Source organism: Talaromyces proteolyticus (genome assembly GCF_021365285.1).
Source record: "Talaromyces proteolyticus strain PMI_201 chromosome Unknown BGW36scaffold_11, whole genome shotgun sequence".
NCBI lineage: Eukaryota > Fungi > Ascomycota > Eurotiomycetes > Eurotiales > Trichocomaceae > Talaromyces > Talaromyces proteolyticus.
Window position 1 is genome coordinate 547,316 of NW_025764287.1, and position 14,030 is coordinate 561,345.

The window sequence follows — 14,030 nt, forward strand, 5'->3', positions numbered from 1 at the left end:
GGTAACTCCATTAGTTGATTGATTATACACAAGTACATATGTAAGTTCATTAATCTGTTAAAAGTTACTCTAATATATATGAACGTGGAGAAAATAATTCAGAGCTAGTTATTGAATTTATTAAAAGGGAATTGGATCTCTTGCAAATAGAATGGGGGTTTTCCGTAAAATAGCAGCGTGGCTGTACAAACAGGTACTTTAGTTAGAGCTAGACGCCATTATATAGAAATCTGACTCGTCACGCAACCTTGAATATTTATGCATATCGCCGCACAGATAGCTCTGGTATATGTACAAAATTGTGATTGTGTCAATTTTAAGCTATAAAAGCACACGGTTACTAATGAGGAGGCCTTTTTACTAGGGAATACTTTTCATTATCGTACAGCGCTGTAACGGTCTATAAGATATTTATTCTGATAATATATAGATGATAGCTCCAAGATACAAAAGGATATCCAGCTATCAAAGAAACGGTGCCTTGGACGGCATCAGAATTGTTCCACTCTGATGTAATCCCATAATCATGCCACAACTGCAGTAGACAGAGAGTCCATATAGGAAAAAAGTAAACAGATAACTTCAGTCCATCATAGAAGTGGTTTCCGAATGGTTGAAACCCATAGATCATGATAATAACTGAGGATAAGCCTTTAGAAGATAATGAAGTTGATAGTTGTTTTGTAAGACTAAAGCATCCTCTAGAGGTGTAATGGATTTAACAGCTGTCCTACCCAATAAAACTTTCATAGAGATGGGATGAGACGTGGGTGTCATTCTCAGTAAAGGAAATACAAACACAGAGGGAATATCAAAACTATTCATGTAGGAACCTTATGCATAGAGTTGATCGAAACCCTATAACTATGTGATTTGCTTTTCCTATCAGTGTACTAAGTTTAAATTGCATATCGGAACCCAGGGTTATTTTCCATTCCCTTGACCGGGCCAATCTCTCCTCTTGCTAGTTTGCGATTCAATGTCACATAAGTCTGTCTCATCGCTAGCAGTGCTAGTAACAAAATGCCTTGACATATTGCTACGGTAATCAGTGCTGGCTTATATACCGGTGCGTATTCATCGCGGAATACTGCACTAGAAAGGATACCACCAATATTTTGCCCGCCGATAAATAGACCTAAAGCCACAGCTCGTGCAGACGCACTGGTCAGGTTGCTACTCAGCCATAGTGGCATAAGAAGCTCTGGCATGTAGGTACCAAATGTAATAAGATAGGTAATGAAATAGCCAACTCGCGTGTTATGGACGAGGTCGAGGGTAGCGAGCAAGATAAACCCAACCATAGACACAAGCAACGTGAAGAATGAGACAAGGGCACGTTGCTGATAGCGATCCGATATCCATGAAGAGACTATCTGTACTGCTGCAGCGACTAGGTTGGGGCCGACGGTGTACAGGTTCGCTTTTGGTGTCGTTGTTGCAATGCGCTTCACCATAGTCTTTTGATCCATTAGAGAATGTCTTGTAACCACCAGGAGGAATATAAAAGAAGAAATGTCTGACCGGGAGGAAATTGGACGCGCTCGCCACCCCTACACCACACAGGAATGCCATTGCGGCAAAAGCCCATACATGCCAATTGGATAGCACGGCGAAAGCAGTTTCCCACTCAATTTTACCAACACCCTCAAGTTCTGACTCACGACTAAGTCGGATTCGAGCTACTCGCTGCTCGTCAGCTGTGAAAAATTTTGAGCTTGTATCTCGTGGTAGGACGAAGAAGACAATGACTGAAATGGCAACTGTCATGCCACCTTCGATAAGGAAAAGATATTGCCAACCCTATACCAGTACGTTTTGTTAACATGTTCATTCACAGAAAATGGCTCATAATACTCACACTAAGGGATCGATGCCATTGGGATACATCCCATGCTATAAGACCACTCGTCGCACCCTGTTCATGGTAAGGATATTGATCTGATTTACACCGTTTAAACCAATCATACCGCAATAAACCCAGTAAACCCCCATGCCGCTGTTCTCAACGCAAGTTCTTTCCTTGTATAAAATAAGGAGTAGTACAAATATACACAAGGCATAAAACTAGCTTCCACTATTCCGATAAGAATACGGACAGTCAGTAGGCCGCCGAAATTTGTAGTCGAAGCGGTTATCGTAGATAGTGCACCCCAAGTTCCCATCATGAGAGGGATAACGCGTGCCGGGTTAAAGCGTTTTGCAAGACTAAATAAATTCTTGTTAAGAGACAAGAAGTACTGATAAATAAAGGAAAACCAACAGAGCAGCTGGAATATTACAGATTCCATATGGTATATAGAACAAAATGAGCACCAATGAGAACTCATTGTTGATGAGGCCCAAGTCTGTCTGAATACCCATAGTTTTGGCATTTCCCAGGTTCGCTCGATCAAGCGTATGAGTATAGTAAACCAAGGCTGTAGCATGATATTATGAGTTTCGTTTCTAGAGACTTTACATAATCCAGGGAAACACGTACCACACATCGGAAGGATAAAAATGTCGAATTTGCGGACTAGCGATCGCTCGATCTTGGGATCTATATACTCGTTCCCATCGATTATATCAGGGTTACTCCTCTCATTGGAATGGTTCCCTTGATCTGATGGCATAGACTTAATGCTAGGGGTATTGGCTAGTTTCAAATCGCCCATTGTCAAACGAAATTTAACCAAATATATTAATATTGATGGGTAGAATGTCAGCTCTAGCTCCGAGTTGAGCAACAGCGAAGAGAGTTTAATTGAAGTCCAGACTCATGGCTGTGTGTGGTTATATATAGGCAAATAAGAGATTGATAGTCCGGAAAAAATCTGACGTATTTCGGGATGCCATTCTTGAGACACAGAACAACGATCAATGACTTTGTGTCGCGCAATAAGCCCAGTGATGTCGCAATTTTCCATCAAAAAGTCTCTAAATCATCCATCTTCAGTGGCCGTAGTGAGGGTGCCTTTCTTTCCAGCGTGCCCTCTATCAACCGCACGGCGCGCGTTGGATAATGTGGACTCCGTGGACCCCTTGTTCCGAATCGGCGAGTCGGGAACTCGGGGATATAGACAGTAAAGGCGGGAGACGGATTCATAATCCTGTTGGTGAATTATCAATGGTGGGGTTAAATAGTGGTACGGAACTTTTCCTAGATTGATAGCAAGGGACATGACTTGCCAGATTCACAGGTTCTCAATTGATAATAATCATGGCGTGATAAGTCACTAAATCGTGCGATCATTAAGGGCAATTCTTTATACAAGATCGAACATCTCTTCCGCAGAATAGTAGTCTGACATTTTCAATGTTTAGATACATGGATGAATGACTTAGCTACGGCAGCTACCTATCAACCCATATTACACGACGACATAAAAATGGCCATTGCATTGCGATCCCTGCACGAAGCCGTGACCTCGTCGGTCGGCATTACAAATGCGACGATATTAGTCTACTCTCAAACAATACTCATCATAATTATAGTACTATTCATCGGAAACGAATATTATCGATGGGCTATCCGCATTAGCGGAATTCCGGGCCCGATTGGCCTTCCATTGATTGGGAATCTACATCAAATTCAAACAGTTTCACCCCCGGAAAAATATCGTCTTTGGTCCCTGAAATATGGACCGACTTTTCAAATTCAGCTAGGCAATGTTCCGATACTTGTCATTAATAATGCTGCAGCTGCAAAAGATCTTCTCATACGTGAAAGCGCGGCGTTCAACTCAAGACCTCTCTTCTATGTTTTCCACAAATTTGTTAGCAAAGAGATTGCCAGTATCGGGACGAGCCCGTGGGATGAAAGCTGCAAGAAAAGACGCAAAGCAGCTGCCTCTGCTCTCAATATCATACAAGTAGATTCATACGCCCCAGTAAAAGTCACCGTGCCCAGGAAAAGAAAGTACATTTAACTAACTATCCCAGATTCTGAGATTGGAGTCCAGTGAATTTATACAAGAATTGAGGCAAGCGTGCAAAAATGGAGACACGCCAATTGAATTCCACTCATTCGCTCGGCGTTTCTCTATGAACTTGTCACTGACCTTGAATTATGGTGCCCGGTATAAAACCAGATCCTCTGATGGCGATGATTCTCAGTAGCTGACGCACATTCAGAGCATCTAATCAAAAAAATTTCGACGGAAACCCGCTAATTAATGAGATCAACGCTGTTGAGTCCGAAGTAGGGAAGTATCGTTCGACATCAAGTAATGTCAAGAACTATGTGCCTTTGCTTCGGGTACTAGACCCGTTACTGCTGTTACTTCCTGGAAACTCGTTACAGAAAGCATTGGATATTGGAAAACGACGACTACAATACCATGCATCTTTACTGGAGACTCTAAAGTCTGAAATCGACAAGAATACCGACAAGCCATGTATTCAAGGGAATATGCTGAGAAACCCCGAGACTAGAAATCTGTCGGACTCAGAGCGGCTCAGTGTTAGCCTCAGTATCATGGCGGTATGTTCATCTAATGTTCTCGTTGTTATTTACTTTGCTGAATTGAGAATTACTGGCATATAGGGTGCGGATAGCAATACACCAACGATTGCGTGGGGAATTATTTTTCTCGCCCATAATCCTGAAATTCAAGACAAGGCATTTCAAGAGATTAAGGAATCTCAAGTTCTCGACAACGACCCCTTCGGAAATGGAAAAGTTCCTTATGTAGATGCGTTTACCAAGGAATTGAATAGATACTATACTATCCTCCGCCTGGCGATGCCAAAAGAGGTTACTGCACCTGTAAAGTACAATGGGACTATCATTCCCAAGGGAACGATGGTCATATTGAATTCATGGGCATGCAATCGCGGTAAGCACACTTTTTCACGCACATTACTCTTGGTATATCAAATGATATGATGCATTAAAACTGACATGAGCCACCTCGTAAGACCCTGATCTTTTCAAAGACCCTTTCTCGTTTAGTCCCGAACGCTGGTTGGAGAGCGAAGATCCGCATGCCCATCAGTTCGCCTTTGGAATGGGATCCCGTATGTGTGTCGCTTCAAATCTGGCCCATAAAGCGCTTTATCTTGCATTTTTGCACTTAATAGCGCATTTCCACATTCTGCCAGCGGATGAAGGCCAGCCGAAAGGCGTTGCGCACCCGATTGACGGTGCCAGCGACTCCAGAATCACGTCTACGTCGCCGAAAATCACCAAGGCCAGATTCGTACCGAGGGGACAATTCCCATTCTGAGTGAATACGATGTCTTCAGAAATCATTATCACCATTAAGGTATGGATGTGGATCATGATTGTTCTACTTGACAGGCGCCTGGGTAGATTTACAAAATTGCCCACTCGGAGACATTCCGTGTTTCCTCCGACTCGCCGACGCACCCCGCTTGACGCTATTCGAATATATAATGGCGTGATACATATAAACACGCCACTTTCTGTTCTAAGGCACGTGATGTGCGTTGTTAATTAGTATTTCACTGTCTAATTGGGCAGAGTAACTGCAGTGGAGGGTGTAGATAGATATTAAAATTCGCAGTCGCCGTTTCGCACTCTAGATGACCATCAATTGAATATGCCCCCCCAGGCTCGCGAGAAGCTGAGATACCCGCGCCCTGCCTCCTTGGCATGTACGGAATGTCGCCGTAGACATCTCAAATGCGACGCGCGGCTCCCCGTTTGCTCGCGGTGCTTGGAGTGGGGTTGTAATTGCCGTTACTTGAAGTCAAGAAGGGGTGGAAAGCGAAAATATCCTATCGTGCCAAGCGATAATCAAGACATTGTGGAAACCAATAACAACGATTGTCACGATGTGATCATATCATCTACCCAACAGCTCCAGGCTGAATCATCGCCGGCAGCAGCACTGTTCAATTTGAATAGACCCTGGCCAGGGAGTATCGAGCAAGATACAAACAGAAGCGTCACTATTGACACCCCAATTGCGATCTCGCAATACGAAGGAACACCACCTCCCGGGTCGCTATACACTGCGCAAGAGCAATTTGCTGCTAGCAGCGATGGGGCAGTTAGGATCCCAGCGGACGACACCCTTGTGGAGCTTTACTATGAAAACTTCCATCGCAGCCATCCGATACTGCTTCCAAAGATCGTATATGATGAAGGTCACCAATACCCTCGATATCTGAATTTGGTTATCCAGTACATTGGCAGCCATTACTCCACTATTCCAACAGCAGCCTTGGGGACCCTGGCGACCGATGAACTAAACAAAGCAAGAGATGGACAAGTCTCGCTCGCGCTTGTGCAAGCCAAGTTACTGTTGGCCATAGCGTTCTACAGCAATGCAAATGCCCAGGAGGCACGCAAGTGGCTTTTGCAGGCCATAGATGCAGCTACAGGCTTAGGAATGAACGGGAAATCATTTGCAGACTTTAGCTACGTACAAAATGGGATAGATATTAAAGCTGAAAGTGCGAGGAGAACATGGTGGGAGCTATATGTGCTAGATGGTTTGATCACAGCATTTGATTATAGAGACATGTCAAATTTCAACATCAGTGTCAAGAAATGTGACGTCGAGATGCCTTGCGAAGAAACTGTTTACGCGGAAGGGAAACGTATTCCTAGTCCCTATTCTCGTCAAGAACTCGAGTCTCGAGTATTTGGTGAACAGGAAGGCGGAGAAGGGATTTTGGAAACGCACGCAAGTGGCATCCTTTCATCTTTTACATACCGCATCGACGCGATAGATATCCTCGTACAAGTTGTCGCGGTAAGGGACCAAAACAATGCCAAACGGGACAAGGTTCAAGCTGTTGACAACACACTCGCTAGTTGGGCACACTATCTTCCAGCTAGCAAAGCTGAAATTGTTAACGCTTATGGCGAAATCGATGAGATGTTGCTTCAGGCTCATATGGTCATACAAACAGCTGCCATTCTTCTACATTTTCCAAGGAGTAACCTCAACTTAGACGGCGTGTTCATCAACAGAGACGATACAGATATCAATGTTCTCTATGGCCCATTATCACAAAGGCTTCCTCCCTCTTCCACTAGGCATATTCACGGCATAAAAGCGACGGAAGCTTCAAAACGTCTTTCTAACCTCTTTTCGCTTTGCACGTCCATGCAGAAGAATAGTCCCTTGTTTGCATTTAGCCTCTCCCTTTGCGGGCTTGTGCAACTAGCAACATTCCGCGCTCATGCTCGCATTGATACATCTCTGAGTTGTTTGGAACAACATCGTGCCCGAGTACGTCTCATTGTTGGGCTGTTGAAATCGTCTAGTGAAACGTGGCCGCTTTACAAAGTCATTCAGCGAAGATTGAAAAAGACTGCGATTGATACCTTTCAGATAACGAAATCTAAATATTCAAGCGTGAAACTGCCAGAGCTGCCTTCTGGTGGTGCAGATGAAGCTCAGTCCGTTAATCGTTCCACGGATATAATATTCCAACCCGGAGCTGCTCACACATGGATGCCACTGCCTGGACAATTTGATTGGCCTGAACTGGCGCCTTGGGTTTGGGGATAGATAAATGAACCTGTATCAGAAAATTTTGCAACCGAGGAACCAAACTAATCCTTACTACTTAAGGGTGCGCCCTTTTGGTACCGTGGTTAAAGGTTTGACTGCTGCATATTTAGTGTTATGATCCATGTGTTTCCGCTACTCTGAAACTCCCGCTTCGTGATTTATACGTTCCTTGTATATCATGTGCTATAAATTAGGTCCCAATATCCCTATGTATCTAGATAACCATCATCCATATACCTCAAAATGCATATCTCTTATAGATCGTTACACCTAGACTCAATATGGCACAAAATCGTAAAAACGCTCACATAAAGAGTTCTGATCAATATTGAACGAAGGGTTACATTCCATGTAGCATCACTTATGCGGCCTTCGTCAACATTTCATGCCATGTAAATTCAAAATCTTTAAAGACAACCGAGCCGCCAATAAACAAATTATCGTGGTTATCTACATGTACGTGGCGACTTCATAACGCATCTTAATACTGCGCCAACATAACTATTCTCTACCGTGAGCTTATGCTGCTTGGATTGTGACATCAGTCATAAAAAGCTGACATTGAAATCTAACAACAATGGGGTTGATACAATTTGTAGTTCCCGACATACCGAGACGCCGACACCACAGGCACATCACATCAATTATAGTTATTCGTTGTCCGTGGAGACATTCCGGATATCTATCCAGTCGGCGAATCAATTGATAAGATAACATTGAAAAAAGATGTCGGTGAAAACAGGCGAAAACATCCAAGTTGCATACTAATGTCTTCCCTCTCGTTCAACCACAATTACTTCGGCTGCCTAGGTTGATTTTTATCATTCATCATCTCACACTGAAAAAATGCCGACGATTGATTTAGACACAACCCATGCGGCTTCAGGGGTTTTAGGAGGTGCTACTACAAATCAAGCTTTAGTACTATCTAGACCAGGAACATCGTCGACGTCCCGCAGAACCTTGTTTTGGGGGCTCGGAACACTTGGGGCAATTATCGCCAGCGTGTTTCTCAGTCCCCTCATGATAAATCAACAATCATCGCCTGAAATAGATCCTACAGATTATGCTGCCCGGACTAGACATGTTCTCAGCACGACGCCTCTCATCGATGGTCATAATGACCTTCCCTACCTCATACGCACAGAGCTTAAGCACCAGATATACAACGACAGATTCACGTTCAATACGGGCCTCTTGAGTAATACTGATCGCGAAAAGCTTCGCAGTGGCATGGTTGGTGGACAGTTCTGGTCAGCGTATATTCATTGTCCTAAAGATGCTGCTACAAAAAACGATGTGCCTTTGGAAGACCCTACAGTACACACCCTTACCTGCCATACCTTACAAGTATTTGAATAGGAGATCATACTTATAAAGTCTGTAGTGGACGCTTCGTGACACGCTTGAACAAATCGACATCACGAAACGTTTTGTTGCCGAATATTCGGATCTTTTTCATTACTGTACCAACTCAACTTGCGCACGGGAGGCATTCGCCAACGGGAAAATTGGCAGTTTCATTGGCATCGAGGGAGGTCATCAGGTTGGTAATTCGCTTGCGTCACTCCGACAACTGTATGACCTTGGGGCACGATACATCACCACGACACACAACTGTGACAATGTCTTCGGTACTGCTGCAAGTACCGTTAGTGCTGGCGGCGAAGATAGAGGCCTCACAGCGTTTGGGGAGGAATATGTAGCCGAGATGAATCGCCTCGGTATGATGATTGATTTATCGCACGTATCACACGAAACGATGCGGGATACGCTTCGACTCAGTCAAGCGCCTATCATATTTTCGCATACTGGAGCTTATGCCCTGTCCAAGGTCCTCAGGTTTGCTCCTGATGATGTTCTTCGGGAAACCGCTGAGAAGGGTGGGGTGGTCATGATAACCTTTATCAATCGCTTTCTACGACCGGACAGCCCTGATGCTGCTACTATCCACGACGTTGTCGACCATATCTGGCATGTTGCCCAGGTGGCCGGATGGGACCATGTTGGCGTCGGCTCTGATTTTGATGGGACGCCTGTGACGCCCCGGGGATTGGAGGTGAGTTTATTCCAATTTATTGCCCGATAATTTTATGCCTGTAATCTTCAGAGCATTATAGCTTATAATGGGTATTGGAATTCCAGGACGTGTCCAAATACCCTCGTCTCGTTGAATTGCTGATGGAACGAGGTGCGACGGATGACCAAATACGCAAGTTTGCCGGCGATAATATACTACGTGTGTGGGAAGAAGTGGAACGCGTAGCTGAAAGAATTCAAGCGTCTGGCACAAGGCCGAATGAAGCATTGTGGGATGGGAGAACATGGGTAAGGAGTGAGATGAGTCCACCGACCATGTTTCGAGATAGCATTGGAAAGAGGATTCCTAGTTATTTAGGACAGCCTTGAGAATAGAAAAACCAAGCCGAGGAATTTCAGGATTAGGGTTTTCCTGTTTAAACATTTGATCAACTGAAGAATTTCTAGTCTTGGAACTCGTCCTCCGTCAACAAACTTGAAAGCACAGACGCATCGCATTACTAGACACAAAGAAGACATACTCGTGCTTGGCGCAATTGCAAAATCACACGCTATATTGCGATGCCTGTAAGAGCTGTACTGCGGACCCAGTAATATGGCGAATATTTGCTTGTATCTTCAGTGAGGGGTAGCTTGTTGTGTTTCCCATTTCACTCCAGGAGCACGCAATCGTGATGCCCGCCAGCGTAGTGTCCTCCTCCATCTGAATAGTGACCAACTCACCATACTTAATTGGCCGCAACACCATCTCAGTTTGCAGTGCCAAGTTGACCAGATTATTAGTGCTCTGACTTAAAGCTCTGTTGCTGGGAGCCTAGGGTATAAAGAACCTCCTCATCAGCATGGCGACAGTAGCGGATCGCTCGACAGAGTCGACACCTCTCCTGAGCCTTGGTAGCAGAGAGACGCATCCAGAAATGTCGATCACTAACACCGATATCTCGTTCAAGGCGAACCCAGAAGAGACAAAGGCGGATACAGATGCTATTTTCCGAACTATCTCTGGAGACAGATATTCCGATAAAAACCCCTTTCTTGATCCAGAGGTCGCAGAGTACTGGCGGTTAACATATGAAAAGTCACAGTATGAATGTCGACATGTGTTTGATCCAGCTTTGACATGGTCTGAGGAAGAGGAGAGAAAATTGGTTCGGCGACTAGACTGGAGGGTTTGTTTATGGGCGGTATGGGGATTTTTCCTTCTGATTCCTGTTATTTTCACTCTCATGATTAATTCAAATTTAGTGCGTGATGTTTTTTGGACTGCAAGTGGATCGAGGCAATCTAACCCAAGCCGTATCTGACACATTTCTTGACGACCTTAAATTGAATACGAATGGTGAGCCGACTTCCACCGAGTTTGATTCTCCAATTTGCTACATTACTAATCACGTGTGTAGACTACAATTGGGGAAACACAGTCTTTCGGCTTGCTTTTTTGTTTGCCGAATTACCTTCACAGCTTGTATCGAAAAAGATCGGGCCAGATCGGTGGATTCCAACTCAGATTGTCCTATGGTCAATCGTCGCCATCTCACAATGCGCATTGACTGGTCGGCGCTCTTTTCTTGTCACACGAGCTTTACTAGGTGTTCTCGAAGTTTGTTTCAAATTTCTGTCCAAATTCATCTAATAAATCGTTGGCTAACTCATAATCTACAGGGGGGTTTTATTCCCGACATTGTGCTATGGCTGTCCTATTTCTACACTTCTAGAGAGTTACCCATCCGCCTGAGGTAATTTTATGGATTCAAAACCCCTCTAGTACGAGTGCGATTCTCTACTGACACTGTCAACGTATAGTTTCTTCTGGGCGACATTATCTTTCACTTCAATTGTTACTTCGCTGCTGGCTTTTGCCATTTTTCATCTTAGCGGTGTTCATGGCTGGGCAGGTTGGCGATGGTTATTTCTCATCGAAGGATTAATTACTCTCGCTGTTGGTTTGGTATCGTTTTTCATGATGCCTGCCTCCGCTGTTCAGACCAAGACATGGTTCCGTCCTCATGGATGGTTCAACGATCGCGAGGTCGCTGTTGTTGTGAATCGAGTCCTACGAGACGACCCTTCCAAAGGGGACATGCATAATCGCCAAGCAATTACACCACAAAGACTATGGGATGCAGCAACAGATTATCATCTGTGGCCATTGTATCTTATCGGCTTCTTAGCATATATCCCACAATCACCTCCTAGTACATATATTACGTTAACGCTACGTTCAGTCGGATTCAGTAAATTTTCCACAAATTTACTAACAATTCCATACAACGTCCTTCACATAGGGACCCTACTCCTTTTAACACGGCTCTCCGGATGGTTGAATGAAAAAACCTTAGTGGCCATGTTACAAGGGATATGGACTTTGCCTTGTATCATCGCCTTACGTTTTTGGCCCAATGTCATTGATGACGCATGGGGCACGTATGCATTGGTTACGGTGTTACTCAGTTATCCTTATTGCCATGGTATGTTTTAGTATATTCTACGTTGGTGGTATCATATTACCACAAAAGAAATTTATCAAGTTAACTGTTCCTTAGCGATTCTTGTCGGATGGACATCTACAAACTCTAACAGTGTTGGGACGCGCTCCGTCTCTGCCGCACTATACAATGTAAGTCGCCTTATTGACATGAAATGAAATTATAACTTATGTCTTATGTTTGAAAAGATGGCTGTCCAAGTTGGCGACATTGGTGCGTTTTTCGTCTATCGCGAAGATGACAAACCAAAATACCATCGCGGAAACACTAATCTATTAATCATCAACATCGTTGTTATTTTCGTCTTTCTCGGAACAAAACTATACTATGTTTATCAGAATCGGCGAAGAGATCGTATTTGGAATGCCATGACTGGTGATGAAAGAAACAACTATATCAAAACGACCAAGGAACGTGGAAGTGCGAGGCTAGATTTCCGATTTGTTCATTGAAGTAGCAGGCACACTGAAGCGAAAGGGAGCGGATAGCGCTAAAAAGGGAATCCAGAGTCATCATCTATGGAGTTTCACCATTCGAACCGTTCCTTTGATAGATAGATGTTTTTTGTATACCTTGGGCTACATAATACGCCCCTAGGTACACATTTGGGGGGGAGGGGGGGGTTAAATTGCCGCGGTCGATCCAGGACATCCTAGTAGTCCCTGTATGCGGCCTTAAAGTTGAGCCGTAGCAAATAACCCATCACTTAACCCAATGCACATCCACATTTTTCTGATTGGACAATTTTGACAGTACTAACCTGCAGAACATATGACAATTGCATAAAGTTTCCAGGCTTGAAGTAGGTAAACCCGAGGTATCTTTCGGGAATTATTTTACACTGTGGATTGAATGATTAATTGATATTTCCCTCGTACCCGTCAACTTGACGGGTGCACATTTAGCAATTGGTCGACATAGAAATGGAATATTCCGTTGCACCATTTGGATGTAAGCATCTCCGATTTATAAAAGAAATGTGTGCCTTTAGATGACAATTTTTTTCTGCCAACAGACGTTTTCGACAAACATTATGGTTAGTCACCAGGTAGCATTCGATTCTCTCACTTCAGACATTAATAAGATGTTCACGTTTCCAAAGTTAAACCCGGAGATAACGAAGAGGAGCGCGTACAGGTCAGTTATTGGGTAAAGCTTGTCATACTCTCCTGACATTCTAACAAAATTATTTAGCGCACAAGACATTCCAATGCCGGTAGAGTTGATACGAAAACCCCCAGATATATCTATTGGAACCCCTCAAGTCCATCGGCCTCGTGTATAGGAGATATCAAAGAAGGAATCACATCCAGTGAAGCAGACCTCGTTTCAAAAATTAATCAACACCCTCGAGGCGTTGATGATAGATTTTCCAACACACACTATAAATCTCCACCGCATCATCCGAAAGAATCCGATCTAATGAACAACTTTTTCTGGTGTTGGGGCTGGGTCTTAACAGATCCAATCAGTTCAGCTTCATTACGTGACAACAGAATTGAGGGTAGAGTTTACAAGGGGCTACCGGAGGAAACTCAACAGAATCTTGACTTCATGCCTTTTTTAAGTTGCGGAGGTCCACGGAACACACAAATAAAGAAGACTCCTAGGAAATCTTAGTATCGAATTCGCAATCAGGTCGCACACTAGGTATGGAAATTATCAGTTTACTTATTATCGGTCTGCGAATGTTGGTCTGTAAGGTATAACACGAATATCAACGCTTAACAAGGATTGTAAAGCTATATAGAGTATGATCTTGCTTTTGGAATCTAAACTATGCCGCCAGAAAATCTCTGGAGGTTGAATCCTTCTTAGTTGAGACCCCAAGAAAAACAAACTCTAGCAAAAAACCGAAGAATGGCTCTCCTAGACCGCATATTTGCCACTTACCGAGGCGTAGTGAATGGCACGTAGTGATGATTGATCGTGCAAATGGGTATAACTAAGGCTGTATCGACGACACTCTGGATGGCAGGGTGTTTAATTTGTTTCGGATAGATCACCATCCGATGCGGAGAGACGGTTA

The 14,030-nt window shown here is 43.9% G+C and overlaps 6 protein-coding genes across 6 annotated transcripts; 5 read left to right on the forward strand and 1 right to left on the reverse strand.

Moving 5' to 3' along the window:
- Positions 1-694: 694 nt before the first annotated feature.
- On the reverse strand, positions 695-3,005 carry BGW36DRAFT_386748 (putative vitamin H transporter). The gene is made up of 6 exons (XM_046217030.1): positions 2,483-3,005; positions 2,264-2,420; positions 1,971-2,208; positions 1,862-1,918; positions 1,525-1,803; positions 695-1,460 (listed from the first exon to the last, which is right to left on the reverse strand). Exons 1-6 carry the CDS (start codon positions 2,655-2,657, stop codon positions 900-902), a joined length of 1,467 nt encoding a protein of 488 aa, XP_046067987.1. The 5' UTR covers positions 2,658-3,005; the 3' UTR covers positions 695-899.
- Positions 3,006-3,125: 120 nt separating this feature from the next.
- On the forward strand, positions 3,126-5,483 carry BGW36DRAFT_386751 (cytochrome P450). The gene is made up of 5 exons (XM_046217031.1): positions 3,126-3,872; positions 3,925-4,061; positions 4,117-4,465; positions 4,529-4,820; positions 4,903-5,483. Exons 1-5 carry the CDS (start codon positions 3,315-3,317, stop codon positions 5,208-5,210), a joined length of 1,644 nt encoding a protein of 547 aa, XP_046067988.1. The 5' UTR covers positions 3,126-3,314; the 3' UTR covers positions 5,211-5,483.
- Positions 5,484-5,515: 32 nt separating this feature from the next.
- BGW36DRAFT_386753 (uncharacterized protein) lies at positions 5,516-7,744 on the forward strand. The gene has a single exon (XM_046217032.1). The coding sequence runs from the start codon at positions 5,547-5,549 to the stop codon at positions 7,470-7,472; it is 1,926 nt and encodes a 641-aa protein (XP_046067989.1). The 5' UTR covers positions 5,516-5,546; the 3' UTR covers positions 7,473-7,744.
- Positions 7,745-8,242: 498 nt separating this feature from the next.
- On the forward strand, positions 8,243-9,884 carry BGW36DRAFT_400103 (putative dipeptidase; the record flags this gene model as incomplete). The annotated part of the gene is made up of 4 exons (XM_046218602.1): positions 8,243-8,285; positions 8,371-8,795; positions 8,863-9,534; positions 9,621-9,884. The coding sequence occupies 4 exons, from the start codon at positions 8,243-8,245 to the stop codon at positions 9,882-9,884; spliced, it is 1,404 nt and encodes a 467-aa protein (XP_046067990.1).
- A 548-nt stretch (positions 9,885-10,432) lies between these two features.
- On the forward strand, positions 10,433-12,573 carry BGW36DRAFT_419387 (putative pantothenate transporter; the record flags this gene model as incomplete). The annotated part of the gene is made up of 8 exons (XM_046219456.1): positions 10,433-10,458; positions 10,528-10,699; positions 10,761-10,854; positions 10,916-11,115; positions 11,178-11,251; positions 11,319-11,983; positions 12,059-12,132; positions 12,190-12,573. The coding sequence occupies 8 exons, from the start codon at positions 10,433-10,435 to the stop codon at positions 12,451-12,453; spliced, it is 1,569 nt and encodes a 522-aa protein (XP_046067991.1). The 3' UTR covers positions 12,454-12,573.
- A 49-nt stretch (positions 12,574-12,622) lies between these two features.
- On the forward strand, positions 12,623-13,784 carry BGW36DRAFT_386756 (uncharacterized protein). Its single transcript, XM_046217033.1, has 4 exons — positions 12,623-12,952; positions 13,017-13,037; positions 13,104-13,138; positions 13,196-13,784. The coding sequence occupies exons 1-4, from the start codon at positions 12,925-12,927 to the stop codon at positions 13,619-13,621; spliced, it is 510 nt and encodes a 169-aa protein (XP_046067992.1). The 5' UTR covers positions 12,623-12,924; the 3' UTR covers positions 13,622-13,784.
- Positions 13,785-14,030: the final 246 nt, after the last annotated feature.

Coding starts and splice junctions, on each gene's coding strand:
- BGW36DRAFT_386748 (XM_046217030.1), bottom strand. CDS start 2,657: ATGGGCGATTTGAAACTAGCCAATACCCCTAGCATTAAGTCTATGCCA. Junction 2,209..2,263: donor TGTAATATTCCAGCTGCTCT/GTTGGTTTTCCT, acceptor GAATTTATTTAG/TCTTGCAAAACGCTTTAACC. Junction 1,461..1,524: donor GCGCGTCCAATTTCCTCCCG/GTCAGACATTTC, acceptor ATGGATCAAAAG/ACTATGGTGAAGCGCATTGC.
- BGW36DRAFT_386751 (XM_046217031.1), top strand. CDS start 3,315: ATGAATGACTTAGCTACGGCAGCTACCTATCAACCCATATTACACGAC. Junction 4,466..4,528: donor TTAGCCTCAGTATCATGGCG/GTATGTTCATCT, acceptor ACTGGCATATAG/GGTGCGGATAGCAATACACC. Junction 4,821..4,902: donor TTCATGGGCATGCAATCGCG/GTAAGCACACTT, acceptor CCACCTCGTAAG/ACCCTGATCTTTTCAAAGAC.
- BGW36DRAFT_386753 (XM_046217032.1), top strand. CDS start 5,547: ATGCCCCCCCAGGCTCGCGAGAAGCTGAGATACCCGCGCCCTGCCTCC.
- BGW36DRAFT_386756 (XM_046217033.1), top strand. CDS start 12,925: ATGGAATATTCCGTTGCACCATTTGGAT. Junction 12,953..13,016: donor TTCCGTTGCACCATTTGGAT/GTAAGCATCTCC, acceptor TTCTGCCAACAG/ACGTTTTCGACAAACATTAT. Junction 13,038..13,103: donor CGTTTTCGACAAACATTATG/GTTAGTCACCAG, acceptor ACGTTTCCAAAG/TTAAACCCGGAGATAACGAA.